General features: G+C 37.8%; 1 protein-coding gene across 1 annotated transcript in view; it reads right to left on the bottom strand.

Moving 5' to 3' along the window:
* Positions 1 to 18,056, bottom strand: part of LOC115219349 (serine beta-lactamase-like protein LACTB, mitochondrial) — a 29,210-nt gene extending 11,154 nt beyond the window's left edge. Inside the window, exons 1-3 of the mRNA XM_036509384.1 lie at positions 16,534 to 18,056; positions 10,068 to 10,134; positions 8,799 to 8,989 (exon numbers count right to left, since the gene is read on the bottom strand). Coding sequence (XP_036365277.1) covers positions 8,799 to 8,989; positions 10,068 to 10,134; positions 16,534 to 16,932 — 657 coding nt within the window. The 5' untranslated portion in view covers positions 16,933 to 18,056. The remainder of the gene's footprint in view (positions 1 to 8,798; positions 8,990 to 10,067; positions 10,135 to 16,533) is intronic.
* Positions 18,057 to 19,610: the final 1,554 nt, after the last annotated feature.

The following is a 19,610-nucleotide window of genomic DNA, read 5'->3' as shown; positions in this document are numbered from 1 at the left end:
TTTAGGTAAATAATCCTTCGAACAGACGGTCAGTAGCGATGCCTTTTGGGTTCGGCTGCTCTACATTGATAAGGGGCAAATACCCTGAAACTAGTCTGCAGATGTCTGACTGGCAAGGGGAAGCGGCTGACTTCCCCTGTTTGACGGTTATAATGGACACAGGTTCGTGTATCACATAACTAGCTAGAGGCGATGACCTCTTGGAGATAATTAATGGCAGCATTCGTCCTATATTTCTGGGCTGCCATATTAGCTTGGCGATAACTCTTAATACATATATATATGTATATATATATATATGAGGTAATGCGGCCAATGCTGGTGTTGTGGAACTAGCAATCATGCCAGTAGCACATAAAAAACACCTTTCAAGCGCTGGGCCTCAGAGAGCAAATGACAAAGACCTTTGGCAATATGTTGTGCTTGAGAAGAAAGATCCATAAAGCTGAGTGAAATCATAGTTGTGACAGATACTGCTGTCATGAAACTGGCACCTAAAAGCACCCATTACACTCTTGGAGTTGTTGGCACTAGGAAGGGCATCCAGTTGTAGGAAACATGCCATATTAGACTGGAATCTGATGCAAAACCTCAGCTTACCAGCCCTAGTCAAACTGACCAACCCATATCAGCAGGGACAATGGATGTTAAATGATGATGATGATAATGGTATATATAAATATATCTCTTTTATCTTTTACTTGTTTCAGTCATTTGATTGTGGCCATGCTAGAGCACTGCCTTGAAGGGTTTTAGTCAGAGAAATCAACAACAGAAATTATATCTTTAAAGCCTAGTAATTATTATGTTGGTTCCTTTTGCTGAGCTGCTAAGTTATGGGGACATAAACACACCAACACCAGTTTTCAGTGGTGGTGGGACAGATGCAAAGACACACACACAGTGGGCTTCTTTCAGTTTCTATCTACCAAATCCACACACAAGGCTTTGGTAGGCCTGAGGCTATAGTAGAAGGCACTTGCTGAAGATGCAACACAGTGGAACTGAACCCAGAACCATGTGGTTGGGAAGCAAGATTCTTACCACGCATCTGTACCTGTGCCTATATATATATATATATACACATATATACTGTCCTGTTCTTGTTACCACTTTTACTCCTCTGCAAAAAACCCCAAATTTTATTTAATTTACTTTGTGGGAAGGACTGTTTCAATGAAGTCGCACCTTGTCCTTACCTTCAAAACATGGAGTAGACAAAACAGGGACAACTGAAGAAGGGGAATATTCCTTGTGTTGTATGTCTCGTACTCTGTTTTTCGTTGTTTGAAAAAAAGTTTGTTTCCAGGTTTTTATTTTATGGTTTTGGTTTCTCATTGTGTTCAACGTTTTTTTGATGTCCTGTACCCATATATGCATGTACATGTACATATAGGTGTAGGTACGTACATATATGTATGTATATATGCATATATTTATATATTATTTATATTATACATACATATATATATATATATATATATATATTATATATATATATATATTGAGATATATATATATATATATATATATATATATATATATATATATTGAGAATAACAAGGTAGCCAGAATATTGAATGATTATATGTATTCCTATTTCCACTTTTAGCACTTTCTTCTGTTATCAGATTTATCAAAAAAGTGGCTTATAGTAAGTTTACTTTGCCTTTTTATATACAATTGAAACTGATGATGTTTGAGAGAGAGAGAGAGAGAGAGAGAGAGAGAGAGAGAGAGAGAGCGAGAGAGGGAGAGAGAGAGAGGAGGGAACAAATTAGAAAGTAAAGTGCAGGGGTGAGAGAGTGTGAGATAGTGAAGATAGAGAAAAGAAAGTAGGAGTGTGTTTTGGGAGTTTGTGGAGAAAGGGAAAAGAAAGAAGAAAAAAGTATGAGAGGAAGGGGGAGGTGAAGGAGGCGTGGCTTTTGTTTCACTGTGGTCAGTCTTATTTGATTAGGATTCAATATATTTTATTCCCCACTTAGTGACCTTTTGGGTGGGGAGAAAAGGAATTTTTGTATTCAAGTGGTTAAAGTTTTTAATTGGAAAACCAGTTTTCCTACAGGTTCCCACATTTAAACTTTTTTCAGATTGTATTTAAAATCATAACTATACTTACTTAAAAATCACTGTTTCAAAACTATAGCCATCATCATCATCGTTTAGCGTCCGCTTTCCATGCTAGCATGGGTTGGACGGTTCAACTGGGGTCTAGGAAGCCAGAAGGCTGCACCAGGCCCAGTCTGATCTGGCAATGTTTCTACATCTGGATGCCCTTCCTAACGCTAACCAATCCAGTCCTATGACCACCTCAACTATTTTTCAGTCAGTATGCATCTAGGACCACATTATCAAGTGTCTTTCCATTATTTGCATACATTTAAATGTCACCCTTTTCAAGCCTAGCCAGGTTTATGGGCCCAGTTTCATGGTTTCTGTGGCATATGTGTTCCCCCCAGCTGGACGGGATGCCAGTCCATCGCAACATTACTCAAGAAGCAGGAAGAGAGAGTGAGAGAAAGTTGTGGCGATAGAGTACAACAGGGGTCGCCACCCCCACTGCTGGGGCCTCGTGGAGCTTTTAGGTGTTTTCACCCAATAATCACACACAACGCCTGGTCTGGAAATTGAAACCGCAATCCTCTGACCGTGACTCCGCTGCCCTAACTACTGGAGGCCATTGCACCTCCACCATTTTTTTTTGCATAGTGGGTTATTTAAAAGAGAGATCTTTCTAGCAGGTTGGTTGCCTACACAGAGGCTCCCTATTGACATGTAAAAATAATATAAACAAAAAAAAAGAACAATAACATAAAAATATAAATAAACATAAAAAAATTCCACCAAAGTGTCAAATAAAAAAAAAGAAAACTAATAAATAGTTAGAAAAAGGATAAATAACCTGAAATACTAAGGCCATACATGTCCCTTCATAATACTTGTCATTGTCCTGTGTGGTCTTAAATTACATTGGCAATGTAATATAATAACCTTCACCACCACCATCATCATCACCACCTTCCCCATCACCATCACTGCATGACCTTTAATCTCTCTCTCCACCACTACTACTGCTATAAAGACTACCACCACTGATGCCACTACCACTACCACCATCACCATAACCACAACCATCATGGCTGTGTGGTAAGTAGCTTGCTTACCAACCACATGGTTCCGGGTTCAGTCACACTGCGTGGTACCTTCGGCAAGTGTCTTCTACTATAGCCTTGGGATGACCAAAGCGTGGGATATTAAAATGACAATGATGATGATGCTGATGATAACACTAGCTTAATAATAAAGAAGATAGTCATTCAAACAAATTTCTTCCAATTTTTTGGTTATTTTAAAAATGTAATTTAAGTTAAATAAGATCCTTATTTAGTCTGGTTAAAAGGTGCATGACCTTTTAGGGTAACTCAGATTCATTATAACATAAAACTTGGTGGTACAGCCATTTCAACTTTCTCTGTAAGCTGTAGTGTAATCTATGTGGTGCCTAAAGCCAGTTACCATATTCACGAAATTTAGCTTTTCTTGTTATCAACTGCAGAATGAGTGGCTGTGTGGTAAGTAGCTTGCTTACCAACCACATGGTTCCGGGTTCAGTCCCACTGAGTGGCACCTTGGGCAAGTGTCTCCTACTATAGTCTTGGGCTGACCAAAGCCTTGTGAGTGGATTTGGTAGACTGAAACTGAAAGAAGTCTGTCGTATGTATGTATGTGTATATATATATATATGTGTGTGTGTGTGTATACGTTTGTGTGTCTGTGTTTGTCCCCCCAACATCACTTGACAACTGATGTTGGTGTGTTTACGTCCCCGTAACTTAGCGGTTCGGCAAAAGAGACCAATAGAATAAGTACTAGGCTTACAAAGAATAAGTCCTAGGGTCGATTTGCTTGACTAAAAGCAGTGCTCCAGCAGGGCCACAGTCAAATGACTGATATAAGTAAAAGAGTAAAAGATTAAATCCAATGCATCCAACTACACAGTTAGTTAGTCTCTTGTGAAATCATAAACCATCTGATTGGCAAAGTGTCAGTAATCCTCTTATCACAGTTCAAAAAAAAAAAAAAAAATTCTGAAGAATTTCAGCAAAGATTTTAACAAAAAGAACAAAAAAAAAAGTATTTTTTAGCTTAAAAAATGCATTGTAACTTTGTTTCGGATAAATAGGTATAGACATTTTTGAGACTGAGTTGGAATATTAAGTTAAGGAAATGGATTTATTTATTTATATTTTTCAAAAAGTGACAAAAGAGATTTTATTTTAAAAGATGATATTCTCATGTCTCAAACTGACAATAAGAAGATAATATGGAAAAATGCAGTTGACTACTGGCATTCATCTGTGTTGGTATATTAGCGAATTGTTTTTCCTGTTTTGGAACAAACCTACTGTCATGAACCAGCATTTTCATAACTTGGTAAGCAATTCTCCAGCTAAACTTGGCTAAAACCTGCTGCAAGGAACCAATCAGATTTAATGGATGTAGTCATGTCACAAGAAGAAGAGAAAATTCAATGGTTGTGATGGTTTGTTGAAAGGTAGTTATGGATTACATTCTTTTAACCCTTTCATTACCAACTCGGCTGAAGCCACCTCTGGCTCTGTAGTACAAATGTCTTGTTTTCATAAGTTTTGAATTAAAATCTTCTTCCAAACCTTAATCACAATATATGTTCCTAAAACCAGCTTAATGACAACTAAGTTATTCTACTAAATTCTTTGTTATATTTAAAGTAATTGAAAGAAACGAAGAACATCTCAAAATAAATACAGTAATGAAAGGGTTAAAGGAAAATTATCAGTTATTGAGGTAAAAATGCTTACATTTACACATGTATGAAGATACACATGAATTCACATTCACATACAAACTTATACACATACGGAAGTTGACAAAATAATGGAAACTGCTTTTTTAAACTAACTAATCTTTTCTTATTTCTTTATTGCCCACAAGGGGCTAAACACAGAGGGGACAAACAAGACAGACAAAGGGATTAAGTCAATTACATTGACCCCAGTACGTAACTGGTACTTAATTTATCAACCCTGAAAGGATGAAAGGCAAAGTCGACCTCGGCGAAATTTGAACTCAGAACGTAACGGCAGACGAAATACTGCTAAGTATTTCGCCCGGCGTGCTAACGTTTCTGCCAGCTTGCTGCCTTGAAGGAAAGAAATATTTTTTTCCACTCTAGGCACAAGGCCCGAAATTTTTGGAGAAGGGGCCAGTCAATTAGATTGACACCAGACTAAATACCTATTTCTTTACTACCCACAAGGGGCTAAACACAGAGAGGACAAACAAGGACAGACAAAGGGATTAAGTCGATTACATCGATCCCAGTGCGTAACTGGTACTTAATTTATTGACCCCGAAAGGATGAAAGGCAAAGTTGACCTCGGCGGAATTTGAACTCAGAACGTAGTGGCAGACGAGATACCGCTAAGCATTTCACCCGGCGTGCTAACGTTTCTTATTTCTTTATTGCCCACAAGGGGCTAAACATAGAGGGGACAAACAAGGACAGACAAAGGGATTAAGTCGATTACATCGATCCCAGTGCATAACTGGTACTTAATTTTTCGACCCCGAAAGTATGAAAGGCAAAGTCGACCTCAGCAGAATTTGAACTCAGAACGTAACAGCAGATGAAATACCGCTAAGCATTTTGCTCGGTGTGCTAACGTTTCTGCCAGCTCGCCGCCTTGAGTATTTGAGTATTTTGGCTGATGATGCTCATATGGTACAGACATAGTTCCCTGATGGTTGTACAATCTTCCGAGTTCATAATGCACTGATTCTCTTTGGCTAATGTTATTCAAACTTAGTATGAAGAGCATAGAAAAGAAGTAAGCAATTTGGATTGCCCCCACTCCTCCACAATCACCAGATCTCAATATAACTAAATATTTATGGTGCATTTTTGAGCAACAAGTGAAGGACTGCTTCCCTCAGCCATTGCTATTGAAAGGGCTAAAACAGGTTTTTAGTTGAAGGGTGGTTCAAAATTCCCCTAACAACCATTCGGAATTTGTATGAACCAATTCCACAATGTATTAACAATGTGATTGATGCCAAGGGTGAACCAACTCTTATATTACATAATATAGTTCTATTTAGCAAGGCGTTTCCATTCATTTGAAAGGAGCAACTGTTTGCTAATGAAGAAAATACAACAGTAATTAACAAACTGACATTCAAATCTGCCAGAATGTTATTAAGAATAAATATACAAGTCATTGTTCTGACTTATTATTATTGGTTGGCAGATATCGGAACATTTCAGCTAATAATTTTCTGCTGAAGTTATGAATGAGAGCCACAAACTCTTGTTGGATTCAATAGTCCAGGGTAGCTTTGGTTGATGAGACACAATGATGTCAAAACACTGGATGTCTCAAAGTCCCTTTAAACTAATGATTTGAGTGTGTTATGAACACATATTCGTCTGAAAGAAGTTGTTCACCAATGGTGAAACACGACAGTAATTAGCTTATTCACACATTCAAATCTTCTGGAATGTATTAAAAATGAATATGCAAATCATCATTATCATATATATATATTTATTTTATAGAGGGAGCTTCTACAGGACTAGAACTGTTTCATTCAAAAGAAATCATCGAGCTTCCTGATGATTTCTTTTGAATGAAACAGTTCTAGTGCTGTAGAAGCTCCTTCTATAAAATAAATTAATTTACTCTGCTATGTATTGAGTACCTTATTTACTGTGGTTAACCCCGACTCAACCGGGACCTACATATATATATATATAGTTAATCCAAACATGAAAACACAAAGAGAAAAGGTCAACTTTCCCTTTCATCCTTTTGGGGTCAATTACATAAGTACCAGCTATGCATTAGGGTCGACTTAATCCCTTCCTTCAAATTTGAGGTCTTGTACTTCCAGTAGAAAAGATTAATATATTATTATTACCTTTGTTGTTGTTGTTAGTTTTATAAAAGTGGCTAGTAGGTCCAATGCCCAATTCTAGTTTCCAGAAGAAGGAGACTACTTTCCCTGAGGACTGAAGTATGATATTTGATGGAAATGGGTAGATTCTGCATTGCTAATTAACAAAACATTAGTTTAATAGTGCTCCTGCTGTTGCTGCTAACAATATAAACAACAAAAGTTAATTATACTTCACCATACATCGAACTCATGTCTACTCATACCCTCTGTGGTTGCTAGACTTACTAAAAATAGTAGCCAATTTTCTACCAGATCATACACTATCCAGTTTCAAAATCATCATCATTGTTTAATGTCCGTTTTCCGTGCTAGCACGAGTTGGACGGTTCGACCAGGGTCTGGTAAGCCAGGAGGCTGCACCAGGCTCCAGTCTGATCTGGCAGTGTTTCTACAGCTGGATGCCCTTCCTAACGCTAACCACTCCATGAGTGTAGTGGTTGCTTTTTATGTGCTACCAGTACAAGTGCCTGGGGAGGTTGGCAGCGGCCACGATCGGTTAGTGCTTTTTACGTGCCACCGGCATGGTAGCCAGTCAAGGCGGTGTTGGCATCGGCCATGTTCGGATGGTGCTTTTTACATGCCACTGGCACAGGTATCACAACTACAATTTCCATTTGATTTTTATTTTGATGTACTTGACTCAATAGGTCTCCTCAAGCACAGTGGGTCACCCTACGATCCAAGGTGAGCACAGCAGGTCGTTCTGCGATCCAAGGTACTTTGGATAGGCTGGAGCTGCTATGCGAAACTGGTGTAGGAAACAGCCATGAACTCACGTTATTTGTCAGGTCTTCACAATCACAGTATATCTCCAGAGAACTCAGTTTTTCATCATTGCCTCAGTAAGGCCCAACGAAAAAAAAAAATATAAAGACATATTAAATAATGTACATCAAGATATAATATGCCTGAAAAAAAGAGATGGAGTGGTCATGTCTAGAATTCTTTTGATCATGGATCCACTTGATCTGGATTGGCCATGGGCTAAACCATGTTTTCACACAAATATGTACCGGTACAGCTGCAACCACAAGGTTCTGGGTTTGGCTCCACTGCATGGCACCTCTAGCTAATGCTTTCTATTATAGCATTAAGCCAACCAATAGCTTATAAGTGAATTTAATAGCTGGTGGAAACAGCACGCACACACACACACACACACATGCATTCTCAACCACACATATTTAGTGTCTGTGTTTTGTTTGTTTGTCAGTTTGCTGTAATATAGTGCTTGTGGAGGCACATGGCCTAGTGGTTAGAGCAGCGGACTCGCGGTCGAGGGATCGTGGGTTCGAGTCTCAGACCGGGCGATGTGTGTGTTTATGAGTGAAAACACTCAAGCTCCACGCTGCTCCGGCAGAAGGTAATGGCGAAATTCTGCTGATTCTTTCGTCTTTCACCACAACTTTCTCTCACTCTTCCCTCCTGCATCTTGCAGCTCACCTGTGACAGACTGGCGTCCCGTCCAGGTGGGGAACCTATATGCCAAGGAAACCGGGAAACCGGCCCTTATGAGCCAGGCATGGCTTGAGAAGGAACAAAAAACAACAAACAACAAAAAATATAGTGCTCTGGGAATGACTCCATCATAGCATTGGGTGTGAAACACACACACAAACACATGTATATATACAAAACCCACTTACAAGACTTTGGTTGGTCTAGGGCTATATAAGAAGACACTGGCTCAAAGTGTCAAGTAGTGGGACTGAACCCAAAACCTTGTGGTGGGAAGCAAACTTCTTAATCCTATAGACACTCCTGCACCTACATACAAAATTATATCTCTGAGAACATACCTTTTCCCCATCTACTTCCTTCTCAGGGAAGGATGGTACATAGTGCTGGACTGGTTTGTTAAGATCAAGCAGTCCGTTCTCCCACATTTTGGCTACTGCTGCCATGGTGATGGATTTACTGATGCTGGCAATCCTGGTCACGGTGGATGGCGTGTATGGAATTCGATTCTCCAGGTCAGCATAGCCGAACCCTGTAAGGAACCAATCAGAATTAATGAATATAATCATGTGATAGGAAAAGAAGTACGAAAGTCAGAATGTAATTAGAGGTGAGAAAAAAGTTAATAATGGCGATAAAACATTCATAGAAATACAATTATACATTCATATATATATATATGTATGTATATAACAAAGTTATTTTATTCCACGTGGGTAGAAGTAGAAATACTGAAAAAGAAGTTGAAAATACACTGGGAGTCATTTAAATGGTTTGTTTTTAAGGGCTTAACCACTTTTACAGATATTTCTGATTTTCAAAGGTTAAATGACATAGAAAGATGTGGGACTGAGGGATAGCCCACATCTTTCTACTGTATCCCACTTATCTTTTGAAAATCAGAAAAATTGGTGAAACTAGTTAAGCTTTTAAAAAAAGAACCATCTAAAGGACTCCAAGTGTATTTTCAACTTATATGTATATATATATATATATATATATATAAGTTCAATAAAAATTTAGATTTAGATGAATATGGTACTTAAGTTGAAGGTACCAGAATTTAGTATGGTATTATCCATACAATTTAAAATAAGGTGATTATAATAAAAATAAGCAACGAGGATATCCAGAGGTAATGCAGTACGATCGTTTCATGCAATTCTATGTAATTGAACAATGCAAACATTATATCAATTTAAAATGTAAAGCAATCTTCAGGTACACAAAAAAAAAACAGAATTTAATTAAATTCGAAGGATTCATTAGTATAATTTTATCCAAAATCTCCAAGAGGATAAGGAGATAGACAAAGAACATGCTTTAACAACAACATCACAGTTGTAACTGAAATTTTTAAAAGAAAAAAAAGACACTGCTTCTCCCTGATTATTTCTGTTATTTAGATTTAATTATGGCTTTGCTTCAAATAAATCTTGATTTATGACTATGCCACTTAAATTGTCAATCTACTTTACCCCACTCCAAACTGATACTACCCTCTGTCCTCTCTCAGATTTGATAAACTAGCCTATAAAATTAAAACTGAACCCCTCCCCATAATTCTTGTAATAAAATACAATATTAGTAAATAATTTCAAATGAGATACCTTCGCTCCAGACGAGTTCACCATCAATGCTGACTGCAATAACCAAGCCAGGGGCACTACATTCAGCCTGAAAAAGGAAAATTATGAAAAGAAATATATTTCTACTAATAATCATGATAGAGGTTGAAATCAGAGTGCAGAGGTTAGATAGATATATAATTAGGGCAAACACACACTGACGCCAGTTTATCTAGTTATGCAAGTATATGCATGAGAAGACATACCTAAAACAAAACATACAAATCTGCACGCATACATACATACATGCAAAAAAATACCCCGTTTGTTGTTGAAATTCCAATGAAGGAGCTTTGGATCATCAACATCATTATTATCATTGTTTAACGTCCGTTTTCCATGCTAGCATGGGTTGGACAATTTGACTGAGGACTGGCGAACCAGATGGCTGCACCAGGCTCCAATCAGATCTGGCAAAGTTTCTACAGCTGGTTGCCCTTCTTAACACCAACCACTCCGAGAGTGTAGTGGGTGCTTTTACGTGTCACCGGCACGAGGGCCAGTCAGGCAGTACTGGCAACGGCCACACTCAAATAGTGTTTTTTTTACGTGCCACCTGCACAGGAGCCAGTCCAGCAGCACTGGCAATGACCTCGTTTGAATGCTTTTTCACATACCACCAGCACAAGTGGCAGTAAGGCGATGCTAGCAATGCTAGGTTAGAAACCAGCTCTTTCTCTATTGGCAAGAAATCTTGAAATAAAACTGAATAATGACATACAGATACACACACACATACACACATAAACACATACATATAGCGGTTTTTTCAGTGTCCATATACCATGCATACATATGTTTGTGTGTGTGTGTGTGTGTGTGTGTGTATTTTTGTTTACATTTGTATTTCCCCCAAAATCCTTCAGCAGTGAGTGTTGTTGTTGTTGATGTTATGCCAATATGGAAAGTAGATGTTAAATGAGGATAATGACGTCTTATGTCAACAGGCCATCTGTTGGTTTTGTAGCTATGCAAATGTATGGAATACAATATCTGCTTATCCAGCTGTAAAAAATTGCCTTGATAATATATTTGTCTAAACCAGGGGTGGGGGAAACTTCTTAGTGCAGCGGGCAAAAATTTCCAAAGTAAAAGATTCGCAGGTGGATCACAAGTTCTAACTCTTATATCTGTGTAGACCTTGTTTATATCCATATATAATTCGATATACCGTAAATCCTTGAGTATAATCCGCACTTTTTTCCCAAAATTTAAAGGTCAAAATGCCTAGTGCATACTATATACGAGGTTAAAAATGGAAGATATTTTCTAAGCAATGTCCGAGTCTATATTTGCTGTCCGCTAATGTTTATTCAGACACATTTTGTGATGTCGGGTGCGAAAATACCTTAAGCTAAGCCTGAAAGCAATGAAGTCATAAAAGAATCATCCATAACTTGCAGTAAGCAACATTTATTAAAATAAAAGTATTCAGAACACAGAATAACATGTAACAAAAACAATTTGCAAACATATTTACATTCCCATATAACAGTTAAGAACATCACCATTATTGTATTACAGATGCGTGGAAGTGTTTGTTCGACTAGGTGCTGCTGGCTTAATTACGCACAACTCAAGTTAGAAAATGGGTGCATATTATACACAAGGTTTATGTTTTTCAGAAGTATAGCCCCCTAAAAATCCCCTGCATATTATACTCAAGGGCAGACTATACTCGAAGATTTATGGTACATTAATGAAGATAAGTTTAACAAATCGAATTAATGCGTAACATCTTTATTAACGTCGCCACTGAATTTAGGGCCTTTATATTACTTATGAAGTATTCTATATTTTTCAGCTAGAGTGTAGTTGGGTCTCAAGGGGGTGGTACAAACCTAGCAATATGTAAAGATTGTTTGCCAACATAACATGGCAGTCCCGGTCTAGGACAAATGTTGCTGTAATTTAGCCCCAGGAGACATCGTCTCCAGCTGGCTATACGATGATATCTCCTGGGGCTAAATTACAGCAACATTGGTCCTAGATCAGGACTGCCATGTTATGTCGGCAAACAATCTTTACTACAAAGTACTGTTGCTGAATATCTCACATTACTCTTTTTTATTCCTTTTACTTGTTTCAGTCATTTGACTGTGGCCATGCTAGGGCACTGCCTTTAGTTGAGCAAATCGACCCCAGGACGATTTCTTTGTAAGCCTAATACTTATTAGTTCTTTTGCCGAACTGCTAAGTTATGGGGACGTAAACACACCAGCATCGGTTGGCAAGCGATGTTGGGGGGACAAACACAGACACACACACATGCATATACATATATACAACAGGTTTCTTTCAGTTTCCGTCTACCAAATCCACTCACAAGCCTTTGGTTGGCCTGAGGCTATAGTAGAAGACACTTGCCCAAGGTGCCATGCAGTGGGACTGAACCCAGAACCATGTGGTTGGTAAGCAAGCTACTTACCACACAGCCACTCCTGCATCTATAAACAATATTTATTCATATTGTTTTGGAATAATCATGCCTTAACTCTTAACTTCGAGATTTTGATGATGTGACTGTATATTTTTAGACTGACATTGTAGTCTAGGCGCAAGAAGCTGGATCTAGCTGGTATGAATATTAAACTGGTACAGTATTTTGGCCTGATATGGCTGCCTTAAATGCTCAAGGTTTAATGAATTCTTGAAAGAAACCCAACATCCCTGCATTGAGCTGAGAATAGTGGAGACAAGTTGTTGAGGGCTTATTTTCCATAGGGATTGAAGGGCTTAAGTAGCAAATAAAGAAACAGGAGTGCATGTATATATGCGTGAGTGTGTGTGTGACCCCACAATTTTATAGGTTACAATGCAAAAGCTATGGGCACTGCACCACCTCCCTAAATACTGATTTTAAATTTTGGCACAAGGCCCGCAACTTCAGGGGAAGTGGGTAAATTGATTACATCGACCCCAGTATTCAACTGGTACTTATTTTAGTTACTTTAAAAAGATAAACGGCAAAGTCAACCTCGGCAGAATTTGAACTCAGAATGTCAAGATGGATGAAATGCTGCTAAGCATTTTGTCTGCTACAGTAATGATTCTGCCAACTTGCCACCCTATCTCCACCCTAAATATAAAAAACATATATATATATTGCAATACTTATCTTCAGATAGCATTATACACACATATAATGCTATCTGAAGATAAATACTGCAATACTTTTTTTTTCTTGTAGTTACACATATAAACAAAGTACGTTTTTCTATTTGAAGACCTGTTGAGGCAAGTGAAATTAAAATCGAAATCAAATTCGATGACTGGCATCTGTGCTAGTGGAGCGCTAAGAGTACCATCTGAGCATGATCGTTGCAAGAGCAAAAAACTGGCTTCTGTGCTGGTAGCATGTAAAAAGCACCATTCGAGCGTGATCATTACCTGCATCACCTTAATGGCACTTGTACTGGTGGCATGTGGAAAAACATTTGAGTGAGGTCATTGCCAGTTGCCGCAGGACTGGCTCCTGTGCAGGTGGCACATAAAAAGCACCATTCGAGCATGATCGTTACCTGCGTTACCTTACTGGTACTTGTGCTGGTGGCATGTCAAAAACACCATTCGAGCGTGATCTGTATCGCCTTACTGGCACTTGTGCTGGTGGCATGTAAAAAGCAACATTTGAGCATGATCGTTGCCAGTGTCGCTAGACTGGCTCTTGTGCAGGTGGCACATAAAAAGCACCATTTGAGCGTGGCTGTTGCCAGTGCCGCCTGACTGGCCCTCATGCCCATGGCATGTAAAAGCACCCACTACACTCTTGGAGTGGTTGGCGTTAGGAAGGGCATCCAGCTGTAGAAACTCTGCCAGATCAGATTGGAGCCTGGTGCAGCCATCTGGTTTGCCAGTCCTCAGTCAAATCGTCCAACCCATGCTAGCATGGAAAGCGGATGTTAAACAACGATGATGATGATGACGATGATGATTACATACATACATACACAAACACAAGCATAACTAAATGTTTGTACTTACACACACACACACTATATTTTTGTATTTGCACAAACATATAAACACACACATACTACATGCTGAGTTTTTGCATTTGCACACACACACACACACACACACACTATATACTGAATTTTTGTACTGACATGCACTAACTACTAAGCTTTTGTACGCACACATACCATACACACACTGGTATTCATGTCAGTGAATAACTTTGCATATTATCCATAGGGTTACACAGGCACAGAATATGACCTGTTTTGCTGTGACCTGTTTCTCAGTAGTTAAAGAAATAACTTGGGTAATATGTAAAAGACACTTGCATTGCACCATTTCTTTGGAGGATCATTTTTTAAAAATCTGTCGGTCAAAAGGTAAAGATCCATTTCTTTAACTATTAACAAAAAAAATCTCCACACTCCTTTATCTGCAAATAATATTACACAGATACACACAAATCAAATTCTTCTTCTACTACCCCTTCCATACAAAATTGAGCTGTTCTTTTTTAATTTTGCATGCTTGCTTCTCTGTTCTTACACGCATGCATTTAAGTTTTTGGTACACAAATATACACACACATATATACTCACTATTAAGTTTTTGTATGCAGATACACACACACACTATTAAATTTTTGTACACCACACACACACACTGAAGCTTTCATACACAAACACATATACTATTAAATTTCGGTACACACGCACACATACGCTATAAAGTTTTGTATACACACACAGATATATTCATACACAGACTATTAAAATTTTGTACACATACATACACACTATTATGTTTTGTATACACACACACTATTACATTTTTGTACACACACATACATGCACACTATTAAATTTTACGCACACACATATACACTATTAAGTTTTGTATACACACACACTATTACATTTTTGTACACACACATACATATACACTATTAAATTTTGTACACACACACACTATTACATTTTTGTACACACACATACATATACACTATTAAGTTTTGTATACACACACACTATTACATTTTTGTACACACATACACATACAAAAAACAAACAAAAACTATAACACAAATACACACAATAAAACAATATAAAACATACACATTTAACATATACATATACATATAATACATACACACACAACAACAACACTACAAGAACACACACACAAAACCATATAACAAAATATTATACACACACATCTACATTTTTGTACACACACATATAAATTAATATAACACACAACACTATTATCATACAAAATAAATTTGTACACACAAAACACAAAAAACACATACACATTAATTTTAACATATTATGTAAAACACATATATACAACACACTATAAATTTTGTACACACACACACTATTACATGTACCACACATACATACACACTATTAAATTTTGTATACACACACACTATTACATTTTTGTACACACACATACATATACACTATTAAATTTTGTATACACACACACTATTACATTTTTGTACACACACATACATATACACTATTAAATTTTGTATACACACACACTATTACATTTTTGTACACACACATACATATACACTATTAAGTTTTGTATACACACACACTATTACATTTTTGTACACACATACATATACACTATTAAGTTTTGTATACACACACACTATTACATTTTTGTACACACATACATACACACTATTAAATTTTGTATACACACACACATACATACACACTATTAAATTTTGTATACACACACACACATACACACTATTAAATTTTGTATGGATACAAACACACACACACACACTTAAGTCTTTGTGAAAACATACGCATGCATACAAATTGGTTTTTGTACACCACCCGTTGTTCGTATCTTAAGAAAAAGAAAGAAAAAAAGGAAGGACACATTGGATTATGCAGTCGGGGACACATCAAGTCTGAAAGAGGGTAGGACTAAATGGTCATCGTTAAAATGTTTCTGGTCATAGGCCGGCTCGGTCAAGGCTTATCTGGGGTTAAACGCATCGTTACAAACGTACTAATAACGTGAGCTTTGAGTCATTGCTTGACTTGCTAGAAATATTAACGAAATCTTCCTTAAAAACACTCTTTTCATGTTTTTAAAAAAGAAGAGCACATGAGACATTATGTTTGAAGAAACAAAGACATGTTGGTCACAACTGGAGCGCCTATAATCGTAGATCTATTCGAGTAGGATTGGTATGGAGCTAAAACGGAAGCTTCTACATGGTCGGTAGCTCTGTTAGATATAGTAATCAAATAGCGATCATATGAAAATTTATCGTGTTAAAAATTGCACGTTAATTAAGGTGGGCTTGAGTTACCTGCACAAAAGAAAAGATACTGGGTGGTTACAGATGGAATGATACAGCTCTGCTGGATCAGGGCCAATTTGGAGTTTAACAACGACACAAATCACAACTACAGACAACAACTGTTCCACAGTAAACTTGCTTATTTACCTTTTTGCATTCGGCGAGGTCTTTAGCTACGACTATAGCTTCTTCTAATGTAAGTTTTTCTGCTGTGGGTAGCTTCACGAGTCGCTGTGGCTCTGGGGGTTGCCGGCATTCCGCAACAGTAGATAGTGTTTGCCTGTTGCCACCCCCGCCGTCGTACAGGTAACTACCGACGAGCAAAACAGCCGCGCTGCCGGCTCCCAGTCGAAGAAGTAGACTTTTGAAGATATTCTGTAGGTTTCGTGATGATCGTTCTTCACGGAATGTCGATCGAAACCTGAAAAAGGAACTGCAATACTGTTTGAAGCAGAACTGAGGGGTAACGTGCTGTCTCGTAGACCATGTCGAACGTTGAAGAAGCGATCGCAGGCAACGTAAACGGTTGTTGGCCAATGCAGTCATTGTTGATGTCGTCTTGTTTATTTACGTGAGACGTCTAAATATTTATATATAGATATATTATCTCGCTCACCAAACAGAAAGGTCGATGTGATATATAATATAGTAGAAATGATAAGGCAATGTAACGAATGTGATTTTCAAGTCTGCGAGTCACTCTGAAGATAAAAAAAAAAGCCTCGGTTTGAAACGGTGCTACATGAGTTTTAATGTTGATTGCTTCTTCCTTTTGTCCTTCTTAATATTATTTCCTTAATCTAAAAAGGTGAAATTCTTGCCCGTTACTCATATTTTTAATTCAGAAAGACCAAATTGAGTAACAATGCAATCACTGTTTGAATATAAGTAACAACAGGTTAGCAGTAGGTGAGCGAAACACGGTAAGATGAATTTAGGAGAAGAGTGCTAGGGAGAAGAATATAGGTAGTGCGCGACAGTCCTCTGTGTTTTTTTTTTAATGACCCTTCTATATTTCAGACGGGTAATAATAAATGTGTTTGGTTAAATTAAATTATTGTTATTGTTATTGTTTAGTACGCAAGTCAGCCTCGCCTGATCGTCGTTCCAGCCGTGACCATCATGTTTTTTTTTCCCCAAGGCAAAATATTCCACCAACTACACTATCTGATGTGTCCATTATTTTTTAGGGCACTAGGCTGTAATTAAGCGACATTTGGCTGCTGTTTCTAGCAGGCCAGGTGACGATGCGTAGTTGATGCTGATGTTGTTCAGCCAAACCAGATCAGACCTGCTCTAGTCGAACAGACATATTTACAAGACAATCTAACCATGAGCATCCAGTCTTAATAAGGAGAGTTTTACCCAGATTATGTTATCCAAACATGTTCTTCTTAATGGAAGAAAGTGAATTGGAAGAGGTTCGACTACTAATTCTAACAGATCGAGGTACGGGATAGTCTCCCTTATTGGTTCGTATACTTCGAAGGGTTGCCAGATTGGGGTAGTGTAAGAGTTTAAAGAGTGTATATAAACATTGAATTCAAGGGGAAAAAAGTAAAAAAAAATCAAAGGAGAACTTCCCGTAAAAGACATATTGGGTTTCCATTGGGGCAAGACTTCCGCCCGTTCCCCACCAAAAACCACCCTTTTTTAAAACTTTTTTTTTCGACGCAACCGCCTCCCTTTGGCTACGGGGAATACGAATCTGCAAAAATAAAAAAAAAATTTTAAATGGCAAAAATTGACATTTCTACATTACCACCCCACCCCCATTCCTTCATTTTAAACTTTTTTCACAATTTTTGTTTTCTCAAAATATGTGGAAAAATACGGAGATTATGATTCTGAAAGAATTTTCCAAAAATCGTTGTAAAATTTTTTTTTAAAGAATTTTTTCTTCAAAACGTTTCTGTATTTACGGTTACAGTTTTAGGGTTAGGGTTAGGGTTTTACAGTTAGGGTTAGGATTTTAGTGTTAGGGTTAGTATTGGTGAAAAAAAGTCAAAATTGAAGAAGTTGGGGAGGAAAGGGGGCGGAATTTTCCACAATGCCGATTTTTGGCAATTTTCCGGAACATCCGTATCCGAAAACGGGGATTTTTGGCAAAAAAAAAAAAAAAATTTTAAATAAACAAATTTGGGAGAAAATGGAGGTCGAGGGGCGGAAGTCTTTTCCATATAGGTTAATGATTACTGTGGACGGGTGTTAAAGTAAATATTAACCAACATAGGCGCAGGAGTGGCTGTGTGGCAAGTAGCTTGTTTACCAACCACATGGTTCCGGGTTCATTCCCACTGCGTGGCACCTTGGGCAAGTGTCTTCTACTATAGCCTCGGGCTGACCAACGCCTTGTGAGTGGATTTGGTAGACGGAAGCTGAAAGAAGCCTGTCGTATATATGTATATATATATATATATATATATATTATATATATATATATATATATATATATATTATATATATATTATATATATATTATATATATATATATATACTGGAACAAGGCCACCAGTTCACCATTAGAACAAACTTCACCTGCGCATCAGAAAACTTAATTTACGTCATAACATGCGCAGGCTGCAATAGGCAGTATATAGGCCATACAAAAAATAGCTTACATAACAGGATGGCGGTGCATAAATCACAAATTAGAAACCCTGATTACCGCAAAATACCGGTCAGCGGACACATAGATAGATGTGCTGGAAATGTAAAACCGAAATTTACAACTAACCCGCTCTATAAATTTAGTGACAACGCAACCTTCACACAACGCCAAAATAAAGAACTGTATTTCATAAAAAAATTTAGACCAAGTTTAAACACCCTGGGCCAGGAATATTAAAACAAAAGATAAGTCCTCCGAAAAGGAGAAGCAAAATTCCACCACGGCCGCTACCTTAAACAGTCACTCGCACTGACGGAAATATGCCTTAGTAAAAAAGGAAAAAAAATTCTTTCGTGCAAATCTGACCCTGATGGACTGACCACATACGATACAGCTAAGGGTCAGACCCGATTCTGATTGGTCAACACGCTGATGACGTCTAGTTCTGCTAGAATGGACAGGATACAAACAGGGTGCAGAGATTAGTCAGAATATTGATGACGTACCTTTCTGCTTGACTAGTCACCTAACAAAATACAGACAGGGGGCAGATCTAATGCAGCTATAAGTCGTGATTGGGCAGAATCTTGATGACGTCCCGTTCTGCTTGACT

Source organism: Octopus sinensis, linkage group LG14, assembly GCF_006345805.1.
Source record: "Octopus sinensis linkage group LG14, ASM634580v1, whole genome shotgun sequence".
NCBI classification, from domain to species: domain Eukaryota; kingdom Metazoa; phylum Mollusca; class Cephalopoda; order Octopoda; family Octopodidae; genus Octopus; species Octopus sinensis.
The sequence above is the reverse complement of the archived record's forward strand: the minus strand, read 5'-3'. Positions and strand labels throughout refer to the sequence as shown.